This window comes from Sapajus apella, unplaced genomic scaffold (genome assembly GCF_009761245.1).
Source record: "Sapajus apella isolate SASKATOON/1434 unplaced genomic scaffold, GSC_monkey_1.0 scaffold3, whole genome shotgun sequence".
NCBI classification, from domain to species: Eukaryota; Metazoa; Chordata; class Mammalia; order Primates; family Cebidae; genus Sapajus; species Sapajus apella.
The window spans coordinates 3,419,588-3,436,181 of record NW_022436943.1 but is presented as its reverse complement, the minus strand read 5'-3'; the positions used below and the strand labels follow the sequence as shown (position 1 = coordinate 3,436,181).

Sequence of the window (16,594 nt, the reverse complement as noted above, 5' to 3'; positions counted from 1 at the left end):
TCTTTTTTTTTTTTTTTTTTTTTGAGACAGAGTTTCACTCATGTTACCCAGGCTGGAGTGCAATGGCACGATCTCGGCTCACCGCAACCTCCGCCTCCTGGGTTCAGGCAATTCTCCTGCCTCAGCCTCCTGAGTAGCTGGGATTACAAGCACGCACCACCATGCCCAGCTAATTTTTTTGTATTTTTGGTAGAGACGGGGTTTCACCATGTTGACCAGGATGGTCTCGATCTCCTGACCTCGTGATTGACTTCTATAGTGAGAGAAAGGGATCTAGAAGTCTAGAATAAAATTTATTTTTGAGAATAAATGATGATTGAAGCCCTGAAAGTTATTCAAATGCTTTTGAAGTGATTGAATAAAAGGCACATTGAATGATCTGAAAAATATAAGAAGGTACAGGTTAAGTATTAAAAGAGGGGGAGAAAAATAAGAGATTGAATATTGTCATGAGTTGGTGAATCTGAAGAACCTAATTTTGAAAAGCTCATAAGGATAGGAGAGTTGTAGTATAAAATGACAGGTAGGGAGTATAATTTTGGTACTGCTGTTAAGAATTAATTCTGTACTCTAGAAAATAAATAAATTACAAAAATATTGTGATAATCAGAGTAGAAAACAACCAGGTCCTAGACCAAGTTAAAAATGGATAAAGAAATTTAGAAAACTGATAACAAAGGAAGCAGAGAGAGTGAAATCAAATGGCTAATAAATTTTCTGGAACTTCTTAGAAATTCCACTTACCCATATGATATGCCTAGCAGAAGTTGAATAAAGATTGTTACCTTCATGTTATTGTTTTTTTTCTGGTTCTTAAAATGTGCTTGGGAGGCAGAACAATAGCTTAAAATTACAACTGAGCTAAACATAAGGAATTTTTAGTTTTTGCCTTTTACTTTATGGCAAAAATGACAAGATACCTAATTCACACTGTTGAATTTTAGATGGTCTGTCTTCTGCTGATCCCAACTCTGATTGGAATGCACCAGCAGAAGAGTGGGGCAATTGGGTAGATGAAGAAAGAGCTTCACTTCTAAAGTCCCAGGAACCAATTCCTGATGATCAAAAGGTGAGTAGGAGAGATTGCTGGGTGTTTATTTGTTAATGGAAGAGACAGGCTGGGCATGGTGGCTTACGCCTATAATGCCACCACTTTGGAAGGCTGCAGCAGGAGAATTGCTTGAGCCCAGGAGTTCAAGGCCAGCCTTGGCAACATAGCAAGACCCCATCTCTATTTATAAAATAAAGCAACTGAAGGAGAATTCTGGGTCACAGAGGCTGACACAATTGAGAGGGTCTGGGAGACAATAACAGCATCAGAAACAGCAAACCAATTAGTAACAGCAGGACTGATAAATATTATTGAATTTGCTTTCCACTAATTTAAAACAGTTTTATTAAAATTTTTGGAATAGAAATTGTATTGCAGTAAATTGAGTGAATGAGGAATAAAAAGTGCTAATAACAGGCCAGGTATGGTGGCTCACGCCTGTAATCCCAGCACTTTGGGAGGCCGAGGCCGGTGGATCACCTGAGTTCAGGAATTCAAGATCAGCTTGGCCAACTGGTGAAACTTCGTCTCTACTAAAAATACTGGCTCACGCCTGTAATCCAAGCACTTTGGAAGCCAAGGCGGGTGGATCACCTGAGGTCGGGAGTTCAAGACCAGCCTGACCAACATGGTGAAACCCCGTCTTTATTTTAACAAAAAATAAAAATTAAAAAAAAGATTAGCGGCCGGGCGCGGTGGCTCAAGCCTGTAATCCCAGCACTTTGGGAGGCCGAGGTGGGTGGATCACGAGGTCAAGAGATCGAGACCATCCTGGTCAACATGGTGAAACCCCATCTCTACTAAAACTACAAAAAAATTAGCTGGGCATGGTGGCACGTGCCTGTAATCCCAGCTACTCAGGAGGCTGAGGCAGGAGAATTGCCTGAACCCAGGAGGCGGAGGTTGCGGTGAGCCGAGATCGCGCCATTGCACTCCAGCCTGGGTAACATGAGTGAAACTCCGTCTCCAAAAAAAAAAAAAAAAAAAAAAAAGATTAGCTGGGTGTGGTGGTACACACCTATAATCTCAGCTACTGGGGAGGCTGAGGCAGGAAAATTGCTTGAACCTGGGAGATGGAGGTTGCAATGAACTGAGACTACACCACTGCACTCCAGCCTGAGCAGCAGAGCAAGACTGTCTCAAAAAAAGTGCTAATAAATTTGGATAGGAATGGAGGAGAGATAGTGGATAATAGCAATACATGATATCAGCAATGGTTTTGCTGGGGTTATGGGGGTTGTATTTTAATGATAGGGGAGATTTTGGTGTAGGGTCAGCAGTCTTCCTTCCCTCCCTCCCTCCCTTCCAACACATGGTATGAGGAATGGTTTTACTGGGCTTGTGGGGGTTGTATTTTAATGACTGGGAAGATTTGGTGTAAGGTCAGCAATTCTTTCTTTTTTCTTTCTTTCTTTCTAATAATAGCAACACGTGGTATCAGGAATGGTTTTGCTGGGCTTGTGGGGGTTGTATTTTAATGGTATGGAGATTTCGGTGTAGGGTCAGCAGTCTTTTTCTCTTTCTTTCTTCCTTGATGGGGTCCTCAAATTCTGGCCTCAAGTGACCCTCCTACCTCAGCCTCTCAAAGTGCTGGGATTACAGGTGTAAGCCACTATGTCTGGCCTGCACAGTCTTTATTAAAGAGATGTATGTTCCATTACAGCTACTTAACTATATAGCAAGCAGCCATAGATGATATGGCAATGAATTTTATTTGTAAGAACTAATGCTGGGCTATATTTGTAATTTGCCAATCCCTGTTTTAGCATGTCTGTCAATACAAAGGGAAAGGATCTAGAATACAGTAAAAAGTTAAACATAGTCTGGGCACAGTGATGCATGCCTGGCAGTCCCAGCTATTCAGGAGGCTGAGGCAGGAGGATCATTTGAACATAGCAAGACCCCATCTCTTTTAAAAAAAAAAAAAAAAAAAAAAAAAAAAGGGAAGATTTTTGACTGATAGAGTAAGGTGCCAGAAGAGGATCCAGAAGCCTTTAACAAGTGGATAGATTGATTTTGTTTTGTTTTCTTTGAGACAGTCATGCTCTGTCACCAGGCTGGAGTACAGTGGCTCAATCTTTGCTCACTGCAACCTCCGCCTCCCAGATTCAAACAATTCTTCTGCCTCATCCTCTCTAGTAACTGGGACTACAGGTGCACACCGCCATGCCTAGGTAATTTTTGTATTTCTAGTAGAGACAGGGTTTCACCACATTGGCCATGATAGTCTCCATCTCTTGACCTCATGATCCACCTGCCTCGGCCTCCCAAAGTGCTGGGATTACAGGCAGGAGCCACTGCGCTAGCCTGTTTTTTTGTTTTTTTGGTTTTTTTTTGAAATGGAGTTTCGCTCTGTCTCCCAGGCTGAAGTACAGTGGCACGATCTTGGCTCACTGCAACCTCCACCTCCCAGGTTCAAGTGATTCTTCCTCCTCAGCCTCTTGAGTAGCTGGGATTGCAGGCATGCATCACCATGCCCAGCTAATTTTTGTATTTTTAATAGAGATGGGGTTTTGCCATGTTGGCCAGGCTGGTCTCAAACTCCTGACCGCAAGTGATCCATCCAGCCTGTGAACAATGTAATTTAACTTTCTATGGAAAAGTACTTTTCATTTACTCTCACAAATGACAACCTAGATTCCTAGACTATCTTTACAAGAAGAGATGATCTAAGTAACTGCTGTTTCTCTACTCAGCACTGTAGTTATGATGATGATTTTGGTAGTCTCTTGAACTACCAAATAGCTTACAGAAATTCCAATGAGTTGGAAAAAACAAAAAATCTGGCACAAAGTTAGCTAAGAGATTTTCAGTCTAGGCTAGCTGGCTTCCAGTTGTGGAAGCCTTGAAACGTTTCGTCCATAAACTGTTTCAAGCTCTTGTAATGATTAAAATCCCATATGAGTAGATACATCTCATGAATGATACTCAGGTCACAAGGACCTTCTGCAGTCAGCTTATCACTTCATTATAATCCAACCACACAAGAAATGTAGTTCCCCATAGCAAAACACTATTTTCATTAATGGGAAGATGCTGAAATCAACTCCACATCTTTTAACTCCCATGAAAGAGTTGAGATTTTGATAAATGTATATTAAATCTTTAAATAAAAAGAACATTACTGATATATTTCAAATTCCCTTATACTGCTTCCCAGTCCCATTTTCATACTGCGTTCCTAGTGATAACCAAAATTGTGAACAGCTTCTGTGTCTATCCAATCAATTTTTCTATAAATTTATTTGTATCCACATGTAAAAGTTACATAAATGACATATTCTATCTTTCTATAACTTGCTCATTCAGCATGTTTTTGAGATTCTATTTGTAATGCTAATAATGTAGCTTTCGTTCATTTTTAACTTCTAATATGCCATTGTATAAACATATGACATCTTTCCATTCCCCAACTGATGAACATTTTAATGACAGCTCACTTTGCTTAGAAATGTACAAGATATAATAACAAAAACAGAGAAAAAATAAATGTAAAAGATAATATCTGAATATATTTAGAAAAAGAAATCCTATTATGCATGATAAAGTCTTTAAACTCCTTTCATGGGTTTTATGTGTTAAATGTCCAACAAACATCTGAATGATTACTATGTAGTAAGGTATTATGTATTAAGATATTGTACTAAGAAGCCTTTTTGTAGGTCCAGTCTAAAACCCCTTTCCCTGCTGTTGACTTTTCATATTGCCTGTCAACTGTCCCCTCTGCATTTATTTATCCCTCCTCCTACCATTAGTACTATATCCTGTTTTAAAGACCAATCCTGGCTGGACGCAGCGACTCATGCCTGTAATCTCAGCACTTTGGGAGGCTGAGGCTGGGCAGATCATCTCAGATTAAGAGTTCCAGACCAGCCTGACCAACATGGTAAAACCCCATCTCTACTAAAAAATACAAAAAAAAATCCACTGGGCATGGTGGTGGTGCATGCCTCCCAGCTACTCAGGAGGCCGAAGCAGGAGGATCACTGGAACCAGGGAGGTAGACGTTGCAGTGAGCTGAGATCGTGCCATTACACTCCAACCTGGTCAACAAGAGTGAAACTCTCTCACAAAAAAAAAAAACAATGAACTACAGTGCTCACTTTGGCAGCACATACACTAAAATTGAGACCATGCACAGTGGCTCACACCCATAATCCCAGCACTTTGGGAGGCTGAGGTGGGCAGATCACCCAGGGTTGGGAGTTTGAGACCAACCTGGCCAACATGGCCAAACCCCATCCCTACCTAAAATACAAAAAGAAATGAGCTGAGCACGGTGGCACGTGCCTGTAATCCCAACCTCGGGAGGCTGAGGCTCAAGACTTGCTTGAACCCAGGAGGCAGAGGTTGCAGTGAGCCACTTCACTCTAGCCTGAACAACGGAGTGAGACTATCTCAAAAACAAACAAACAAAAAATGTGGCCAGGTGCAGTGACTCACACCTGTAATCCCAGCACTATAGGCTGAGGTGGGAAGATCACCTGAGGTTGGGAGTTCAAGGCCAGCCTGGCCAACATGGAGAAACTCCATCTCTACTAAAAATGCAAAATTAACCGGGCGTGGTGGTGCATGCCTGTAGTCCTAGCTACTCGGGAGGCTGAGGCTAGAGAATCGCTTAAACCTGGGAGGCGAAGGTTGCGATGAGCCAAGATTTCACCATTACACTCCAGCCTGGGCAACAACAGCAAAACTCCATCTCAAAAAAAAAAAAAAAAGATACAGAGAAGATTATTATGGCCTCTGCATCATTATGAACACTGACATAACACTGTTAACTTGATAGGTATTTTTTTGTCCTGCAGAATGCTATTTTCAATGATGTTACTTTTCAAATTCAGTTTTTTAAGTTAAGCCTTTTATTTTGAGATAATTCTAGATATAAATGCAGTTAGAGGAAATAATATAGGCCAGGCACAGTGGCTCATGCTTGTTATCACAGCACTTCCAGAGCCCAAGATAGGAGGATCACCTGAGCCCAGGTATTTGAAACTAGCCTGTACAGCATAGTAAGCCCCTGTCTCTAATATTTATTTTTTAAGAGAAAAAAAAAAATCAGCCTGTAGTCTCAGCTCTCAGGTGGCTAAGGCAAGAGGATCAGGAGGTCAAGGCTGCAGTGAGCCTTGATAGCACCACTGCTTTCCAGCCTGGGCAACAGAGCAAGACCCTGTCTCAAACAAACAGAAATAAAACAGAGTGATCCCCTGTACCACTTTTACCCAGTTTTCCCCAGCATGGTAGCATGTTAAAAAACTATTAGTATTGCCGGGCACAGTGGCTCACGCCTGTAATCCCAGCACTTTGGGAGGCCGAGGCAGGTAGATCACAAGGTCAGGAGTTCAAGACCAGCCTGGCCAAGATGGTGAAGCCTCGTCTCTACTAAAAATACAAAAAAATTAGCCGAGCTTGGTGGCAGACACCTGTAATCCCGGCTACTTGGGAAACTGAGGCAAAGAATCAGTTGAACCCAGGAGGTGGAAGTTGCAGTGAACCGAGACCATACCACTGCACTCTAGCTTGGGTGGCAGTGCAAGACTTCATCTCAAAAAAAAAAAACTATAGTACTGTACAGTAGCACAGTAGCCATCCCCATCCCCAGCCCCCACCACCAGTTATACACAGGGGATACAATCCAAGACTCCCACTAGGTGGCTGAAACCACAGATAGTATCAAACCCTACATATACTATGCTTTTTCCTATACATATCTCTGATAAAGTTTAATTAGTAAGTAAGTCATAGGAAAAGGTTAACAGTAATCATAAAATAGAACAGTTATAAAATGTACTGTAATAAAAGTTATATGAATGTGATCTCTCACTTTCTCTTTTTCAAAGTACTTTAATATCAGACTGAGGTTGACCGCAGGTAACTGAAACTGCAGAATGCAAACTGCGAATAAGGGGGGACCACCTTATCACAACTGGCCTGTTTACATTGATGCAATCAAGATACAGAACATGTATCATTTCAAGAATGTTTTATTAATGGAATTATAAAATATACACACACACAGACTGAGGTTGACTGCAGGTAACTGAAACTGCAGAAAGTGAACTGCAAATAAGAGGGGACTACTTATCACAACTGGCCTGTTTACATTGATGCAATCAAGATACAGAACATTTATCATTTCAAGAATGTTTTATTAATGGAATTATAAAATATATACACATACACATAATAACCTTTTGGTATGGCTGTTTGAGATGGAGTTTTGCTCTGTCACCCAGGCTGGAGTACAGTGGCACTATCTCAGCTCACTGCAACCTCTGCCTCCCAGGTTCAAGTAATTCTCCCCTCTCAGCCTCCTGAGTAGCTGGAGTTACAGGCGCATGCCGCCATGGCCGTCTAATTTTTGTATTTTTAGTACAGACGGGGTTTCACCATATTGGTCAGGCTAGTCTCAAACTCCTGACCTCAGGTGATACACCCACCTTGGCCTCCCAAAGTGCTGGGATTACAGGCTTCAGCCACTGCACCTGGCCTTGGTATTTTTTTTTTCACTTAACATAATTCTCTGGATATTCATCCAGGTTTTTGTATGTGTCAGTAGTTTGCACCTTTTTACTGCTGAGTGATATCCCATGGTCTGGATGTACCTCAGTTTCTTTAACCATTTACCTGTTGAAGGACATTTGAGTCCGTTCCAGTTTGGGACTATTATGAATAAAACCACTAAATATGTAGGTTTTCAGAAGTTTCTGGCTAAACATAGTTTTCATTAGGATAAATGCCCAAGAGAACAATCGCTGGGTATTATGGTAATTGCATATTTTAATATTCTAAGAAACTGTTTTTTCTGTATCCTTACCTAAATTTGCAGCTGTCACTGTTTTTTATTTTAGCAGTTCTAATAGGTGTATAGTGATAACACATTGTGGCTTTAATCTGCATTTCCCTAATAGCAAATGGAGTTGAGCTTTTTTCCGTGTGTTTCTTTGCCATCCGTGTACTTGAGTGAAATGTGTGTTCATGTCTTTTGCATGTTTTCTAAGGGGATTTTGTTTTTTTTTTAACTTGAGTGTTCCTTATATTGTATGGATACTAGTTCCGTGGATGGAACTATATGGCTTGCAAATATTTTCCCCCATTGTGTAGCTTGTCGTTTCATTCTCTTAACAGCGTCAGATAAATTTTAATGCAAATTTCACTACATTTGAACTTCAGAATAAAATAGAATTACCTATTCAGTGAGTTTTTAAAACACCAAAGTTTGCACAGCTCTCTAATTATGTTGTAGTGAGTGATAGGTGACATAGACACACTGAATGAGGTTCCATGTATTTTGCTATTTTTTAAATATGTAGTTCTTGATCAGTTTTATTATTACTAGTTTGTATTTGGATTTTGGAAAATGAAGACTGAACCTAATGAATGAAATTATTTCATAATAATTTTCTAAATAATGAAAACGTAACCATTTGGTTCTTTTAATATTTTTACTTTTAACCTAAGGTCTCAGATGATGATAAAGAAAAGGGAGAGGGAGCTCTTCCAACTGGGAAATCTAAAAAGAAAAAAAAGAAAAAGAAGAAGCAAGGTGAAGATAACTCTCATGCACAGGTAAAATATCAAAACAATAAGCATTCATTACTCACCTCACCTCCTGCTTAAAATGTGAAAAGATGTTGTATAAATGCTAAGAATTATATATAAAGAGACAGTATGAGACATCATGTTTATTTGAAAAGTCATAGACTGTTTAACATACTTAGTATATCATATAATAAAAATGTTATTGCTCAAAAAATTCATATAAAGGTGTTGCTAAACTCAAAAATAAAGTAAAATTCCAAATTTTTCATGCTTTTTTTTTTTTTTTTTTTTTTTTTTGGGAGTTGGAGTCTCGCTCTGTTGCCCAGACTGGAGTGCAGTGGCGCAATCTCGGCTCACTGCAACCTTCACCTCCCGGGTTCAAGCGATTCTCCTGCCTCAGTCTCCCAAGCAGCTGGGATTACAGGCATGCGCCACCTTGCCCGGCTAATTTTTGCACTTTTGTAAAGATGGGTTTTCACCATGTTGGCCAGGTTGATCTCGAACTCCTGACCTCATGATCTTCCTGCCTCCACCTCCCAAAGTGCTGGGATTACTGGCATGAGCCACCTTGCCTGGCTGCATTTTTTATTATATAATGGTGAAATGGGAAAAGAGATACAGTATTTTACATATACAAAAATTCCTTTTGGGTGGGCGCGGTGGCTCACGCCTGTAATCCCAGCACTTTGGGAGGCCGAGGCGGGTGGATCACGAGGTGAGGAGATCGAGACCATCCTGGTCAACACGGTGAAACCCCGTCTCTACTAAAAATAGAAAACATTAGCTGGGCATGGTGGCACATGCCTGTAATCCCAACTACTCAGGAGGCTGAGGCAGGAGAATTGCCTGAACCCAGGAGGCGGAGGTTGCGGTGAGCCGAGATCGCGCCATTGCACTCCAGCCTGGGTAACAAGAGCAAAACTGTCTCAAAAAAAAAAAAAAAAAAAAAAAATTCCTTTTGAGTAACTGGAAGGTAACATTCAGCACCAATAGAAAAACCCTTAAAAAAAAAAAAAAAAAAAAAAAAAAAAAAACACCCTATGTATAACAAATGGAGTCTTTCACTTGATTTTGAGTTTACCAGTTGTCACTTAGTATCCTTTCCTGCCTTTTTGGCATCTATTCAACATACATTTTGTCTTTCCATCACTCATACGTTTTCTTTTCTTTCTTTTTCGTTGGTCTCTCCCATCTTGGGGGGCGAAAAAGTAAATTATAGTAAAGATGAAATCAAAGATGGAATTTTAAGCTGGGCATGGTGGCTCACACCTGTAATCCCAGCACCTTGGAAGGCTAAGGCGGGAGGATCACTTCAGTCCAGGAGTTAGATGCCAACCTAGGCAACAATGCAAAACCCTGTCTCTACAAAAATTAGCCAGCCGTGGTGGCATACCCCTGTAGCCCCAGCTATTCAGGAAGCTGAAGTGAGATGAGAGAATCACTTGCACCCAGGAAGCGGATCTTGCAGTGAGTCAAAATCATGCATATTCCAGCCTGGGTGAGAAAAAAAAAAAAGATGTTTTAATTTCAAATGTATCATATTATTAGAAACATGCATAAAATTTTTTTAAAGCACTAATATTGTTACATTATAACTTATTAAAATATTTGTATTCCTTACTATAACAATGTAATTAATTAATTAAATGTAGGCGACAGGGAGCTTATTGTTCTATTTATTTATTTTATTTTATTTTATTTTTTTTTGAGACAGAGTCTTGCTCTGTTGCCTAGGCTGGAGTGCAGTGACGTGATCTCAGCTCACTGTGGCCTTTGTCTCCAGGGTTCAAGCAGTTCTCCTGCCTCAGCCTCCTGAGTAGCTGGGATTACAGGCACACGCCACCATGCCTGGCTAACTTTTGTATTTTTAGTAGAGACAGGATTTTGCCATGTTAGCCAGGCTGGTCTAAGTGATCTGGCCTCAAGTGATCCCCCCGCCTCGGCCTCCCAAAGTGCTGGGATTACAGGCATAAGCCACCACACCCAGGCACTTACTGTTTTTGGAAAAAGTTTCTACATGGCTTTTTAAGGAAATATGGTATCTTTTTTTATTGTGGGAAACACATACCCTCATAAATGATATGAGCTTATTATCAATACTAGCTTGCTTTTTCAGTAGTAAAAATGGATGGACATTAAGGTTGTGAAGTAGCTAAGATCAATGGATATGAACAAACTATAGCTATAAATAGATATGCTTTTCTTGTTAGCTGGAGCTGGCTGATGAGACATTTATCCTTTGTTAGTAATACTACCTGAGAACCATTTTAGCCAAGTTTTTCTTTAATTTCTTTGACTTACAGTGTTTACTAATAATAATTTTGAGGCCGGGCGCGGTGGCTCAAGCCTGTAATCCCAGCACTTTGGGAGGCAGAGGCGGGTGGATCACGAGGTCAAGAGATCGAGACCATCCTGGTCAACATGGTGAAACCCTGTCTCTACTAAAAATACAAAAAATTAGCTGGGCATGGTGGCATGTGCCTGTAATCCCAGCTACTCAGGAGGCTGAGGCAGGAGAATTGCCTGAACCCAGGAGGCGGAGGTTGCGGTGAGCCGAGATCGCGCCATTGCACTCCAGCCTGGGTAACAAGAGCGAAACTCCGTCTCAAAAAAAAAAAAAATAATAATAATAATAATAATTTTGTGGATTGTGGTTTAGTTGAGTTCCTTTTAAAAGAAATTTTTTAGAATAGATGTAAAATATCTATTTTACGTCTATTTTTTTAAAATAGACGTAAAATATCTATTTTTGTAAAATATCTTTTTTACATCTAAAAAAGAAATTTTTTAGAATAAATGTAAAATAGGTGATCCACCTGCCTTGGCTTCCAAAGTGCTTGGATTACAGGCGTGAGCTACCACGCCCAGCCTTTTTTTCTTTTTTTTTTTGTAGAGACAGAGTTTCCCTATGCTACCCAGGCTACCCCAAACTCCTGGGCTCAAGCAGTCCTCCTGCTTTGGCTTCCAAAGTGTTGGGATTACAGATGCAAGCTACTGCGCCAGACCTAAAGTCCTTTTTAGTGTTGGTGTGTGGCTGATAGGGTCTTTCACTGTTTAGTTCAACTTAGGATGGAAATAAATTGATGTCTTCTGACTTTGTAAGATTGCAAACCTTTGAAAAACTTTGTAAGATTATATGCTTCACACACATACTTCCAAAGCTACCTGCTCAGCCTAAATTCATAGAAAATTTTGACTATCTAAACCCACTGCTATCCTGAATAAGTATCATAGAATAGAATATCAGTATCAGAAGAACATTAAGATCATCTTGGCCATTTGTTAAAAAGAACAGCCATTTTATATCGATCTGTTTGCCAAAGAATGATACAATACAGTGATGCTTCTATTTAATATATTCTAGTTCATGCTTACTTTACATACCTAAGCATATAATGTGCTCTAGAATTATTTTACTGAAACTTTGTAAAAGTCTGAAAGTCTAAGAATGTAAATCTTAAAGCTTGTATGGGTTTTTAGAATTATTAGGGCAAGGCCTGGCACGGCGGCTCACACCTGTAATCCCAGCACTTTGGGAGGCTGAGGCGGGTGGATCACGAGGTCAGGAGATTGAGACCAGCCTGACCAAAATGGTGAAACCCCGTCTCTACTTTTATTTTATTTTTTTTTTATTTTTTATTTTTTTTTATTGAGACGGAGTTTCACTCTTGTTACCCAGGCTGGAGTGCAATGGCGCGATCTCGGCTCACCGCAACCTCCGCCTCCTGGGTTCAGGCAATTCTCCTGCCTCAACCTCCTCAGTAGCTGGGATTACAGGCACGCGCCACCATGCCCAGCTAATTTTTTGTATTTTTAGTAGAGACAGGGTTTCACCATGTTGACCAGGATGGTCTTGATCTCTTGACCTCGTGATCCACCCGCCTCGGCCTCCCAAAGTGCTGGGATTACAGGCTTAAGCCACCGCGCCCGGCCCTCTACTTAAAAAAAAAAAAAAAAAAAAAAAGCCGGGCATGGTGTGCACACCTGTAATCCCAGCTACTCAGGAGTCTGAGGCAGAATAATTGCTTGAACCCAGAAGGCAGACGTTGCAGTGAGCCAAGATCATGCCACTACACTCCAGCCTGGGTGACAAATCAAGACTCTGTCTCAAAAAATAAAAAACAGTAGGACAAATTTTACTTTACAGTTGAGGAAACTGAGGCTTGGGGGAACTAAGTGACTTGTCCCTGAGGTGTGTGTGTGTTTTTGAGACAGATCTCGCTCTTTCACCCAGGCTGGAGTGACATCATCTCGGCTCACTGCAACCTCCACTTCCCAGGTTCAAGCAATTCTCCTGCATCAGCCTCCCAAGTACCTGGGATTACAGGCCTATACCACCATTACCAGATAATTTTTGTATTTTTAGTAGAAATGGGGTTTCACCATGTTGGCCAGGCTGGTCTTGAACTCCTGACCTCAAGTGATCTGCTCACCTTGGCCTCCCAAAGTGCTAGGATTACAAGCATGAGCCACCACACCTGGCCTAATTTTTGTATTTTTAGTAGAGATGGGGTTTCACAGTGTTGCCCAGGCCAGAGTGCAGTGGTGAGATGTCAGCTCACTGCAACCTCCGCCTCCCAGGTTCAAGCAATTCTCTCGTATCTCAGCCTCCCAAATATCTGGGATTACAGGCATGCACTACCACATCCAGGTAATTTTTGTATTTTTAGTAGAGCCAGTGTTTCACTATGTTGGCCAGGCTGGTCTCAAACTCCTGACCTCAGGTGATCTGCCCACCTCAGCCTCCCAAACTGCTGGGTTTACAGGGGTGAGCCACTGCACCTAGCCATCCCTGAGATTTTGTAGCTAGACTGTGGCATGGCCAAAATTGGAATTTCCTATCTATGCCCTTTTTACTATGTAAGCTTAATTTATCTAGACAATTAACTTATGTATAAACATTTTATTCCTTGAAGTCATTAAGTGAAGTGCCTTTTGTTTTTTTGTGGGATTTTTTCAAGATAAAGTTTCCCTCTGTTGCCCAGGCTGGAATGCAGTGGCGTGATCTCGGCTCACTGCAACCTTCACCTCCCAGGCTCAAGCAATTCTTGTGCCTCCAGCCTCCCAAGTAGCTAGGATTAAAGGCATGTATGCACCACTATGCCCGGCTAATTTTTGTACTTTTGTAGTTTTTGTTTTTGTTTTTGTTTTTGTTTTTGTTTTTTTGAGATGGAGTTTCGCTCTTGTACACAGGCTGGAGTGCAATGGCGCGATCTCGGCTCACCGCAACCTCCGCCTCCTGGGTTCAGGCAATTCTCCTGCCTCAGCCTCCTGAGTAGCTGGGATTACAGGCACGCGCCACCATGCCCAGCTAATTTTTTGTAGTTTTAGTAGAGACGGGGTTTCACCATGTTGACCAGGATGGTCTCGATCTCTTGACCTTGTGATCCACCCGCCTCGGCCTCCCAAAGTGCTGGGATTACAGGCTTGAGCCGCCGCGCCCGGCTGTAGTTTTTGTTTGTTTGTTTGTTTGTTTTTTGAAACAGAGTCACCCAGCCTGGAATGTGGTCACAATTCACTGCAGTCTCCATCTCTCAGGCTCAAGTGGTCCTCCCTCCTCAGCCTCCTGAGTAACTGGGACTACATGTGCACACCACCATGTGTAGCTAATTTTTATCAAAACAAGGTTTCACCATGTTGCCCAGACGGGTCTCAAATTTCTGAGCTCAAGCAAACCACCCACCTCAGCCTCCCAAAGTGCTGGGGTTACAGGCATACACTGCCATAGATTTTAATTAAGGAAGAACGAGCCGGGCGCAGTGGCTTCAGCCTGTAATCCCAGCACTTTGGGAGGCCGAGGCGGGTGGATCATGAGGTCAAGAGATCGAGACCATCCTGGTCAACATGGTGAAACCCCATCTCTACTAAAAATACAAAACATTAGCTGGGCATGGTGGCTCATGCCTGTAATCCCAGCTACTCAGGAGGCTGAGGCAGGAGAATTGCCGGAACCCAGGAGGCGGAGGTTGCGGTGAGCCAAGATCGCACCATTGCACTCCAGCCTGGGCAACAAGAGTGAAACTCTGTCTCAAAAAAAAAAAAAAAAAAAAAAAGAACGAATGATTTATATAATCTAATAGATTGTTTTTCTCTGTAGGACACAGAAGAATTAGAAAAAGAGATTAGAGAAGAGCTTCCAGCAAATACCTCTAAAAACCGTCCAAAACAGGAAAAAGCTTTTTCCTTGAAGACCATAAGCACTAGTGATCCAGCCGAAGCACTCGTCAAAAATAGCCAGGTAATTTTTAAGAATAATAAAGTTTTGGCCAGATGCAGTGGCTCATGCCTATAATCCCAACACTTTGGGAGGCAGAGGCGGGTGGATCACCTGAGGTCAGAAGTTTGAGACCAGCCTGGCCAACATGGTGAGTGAAACCCTGTCTCTACTAAAAATACAAAAATTAGCTGGGCATGGTAGAAGGTGCCTGTAATCCCAGTTACTCAGGAGGCTGAGACAGGAGAATCACTTGAACCCAGGAGGCAGAGGTTGCAGTGAGCCACTGCACTCCAGCCTGGGCAACAAAGAGTGAAGCTCCATCTCAAAAAAAAAAAAAAAAAAAAAAAGAATGAAGTTTTGGCTGGGCTAGGTGGCTCACACTTGTAATCCCAGCACTTTGGGAGGCTGAGGCGGGCAGATCACCAGGTCAGGAGTTCAAGACCAGCCTGACCAACATGGTGAAACCCCATCTCTACTAAAAATACAAAAATTAGCCAGACACAGTGGCGGGGCGCCTGTAATCTCAGCTACTCGGGAGGTTGAGGCAGGAGAATCACTTGAACCCGGGAGGCAGAGGTTACAGTGGGCTGAGATCACACCACTGCACTCCAGCCTGGGCAACAGAGCAAGACTCCATCTCAAAATAATAATAATAATAAAGTTTTGTTGACTCAAGTATTTTATCATAAGTAATGTTTTGTCGAAGCACTATTAAGCACTTAAAATATATTGACTAATTTAGTCTTCAAAACAACCCCAAGAGAAAGCCAAGACGTATTTTATAAGTGAAGGTAGAGAAGTTGAATAACTTTCCCAGACTCACATAACTATCAGTAGTGAAATCAGGAACCATTTACTATATTTTCTCCTTTTAAATATTTAGGCATACAAGGGATAGATGGCTTAGAGAAGATATGATTGGTTTCATTTTCCCCCAGCGTATGTACATTGTATAACTATGGTTCAGCCCCCCAAAGTGGAACATTTGTTTAAAACTTGGTTATAGGCTCTTGAATGATGAACCTTCTATGGCCTGCAATCTCAATATAATAGCAACCAGGTGCAGTGGCTCATGCCTATAATCCCAGCACTTTGGGAGGCCAAAGCGGGAGGATCGCTTGAGTCCAGGAGTTGGAGACCAGCCAGGGCAATATGGCTAGACTTGGTATCTACAAAAAATAGAAAAATTAGCTGGGTGTAGTGGTGCGTGTTTGTAGTCCCAGCTACTTGGGAGACTGAGTGGGAAGACCACTTGAGCCCAGGAGATTGAGGCTGCAATGACCTGTAATTGCACCATTTACACTCCAGCCTGGGTGACAGAGTGAGACTTTGTCATAAAAAATATCCTATTATAGCCGGGCACGGTGGCTCAAGCCTGTAATCCCAGCACTTTGGGAGGCCGAGGCGGGTGGATCACGAGGTCAAGAGATCGAGACCATCCTGGTCAACATGGTGAAACCCCGTCTCTACTAAAAATACAAAAAATTAGCTGGGCATGGTGGCGCGTGCCTGTAATCCCAGCTACTCGGGAGGCTGAGACAGGAGAATTGCCTGAACCCAGGAGACGGAGGTTGTGGTGAGCCGAGATCGCACCATTGCACTCCAGCCTGGGTAACAAGAGTGAAACTCTGTCTCAAAAAAAAAATCCTATCATAATGAAACTTAAGAATATGAAAATTAATGAAAATTGAATTGGCCGGGCGCGGTGGCTCAAGCCTGTAATCCCAGCACTTTGGGAGGCAGAGGCGGGTGGATCACGAGGTCAAGAGATCGAGACCATCCTGGTC

The 16,594-nt window shown here is 41.9% G+C and overlaps 1 protein-coding gene across 4 annotated transcripts in view; it reads left to right on the top strand.

Annotated features, from left to right (window-relative positions):
* The window catches only part of MTDH (metadherin), a 74,954-nt gene that overhangs the window by 54,505 nt on the left and 3,855 nt on the right, over nucleotides 1–16,594 (top strand). For all 4 annotated transcript variants that reach the window (XM_032248518.1, XM_032248510.1, XM_032248517.1 and 1 more), the window contains 3 exons: nucleotides 945–1,069; nucleotides 8,510–8,617; nucleotides 14,688–14,828. In XM_032248518.1, coding sequence (XP_032104409.1) covers nucleotides 945–1,069; nucleotides 8,510–8,617; nucleotides 14,688–14,828 — 374 coding nt within the window. The remainder of the gene's footprint in view (nucleotides 1–944; nucleotides 1,070–8,509; nucleotides 8,618–14,687; nucleotides 14,829–16,594) is intronic.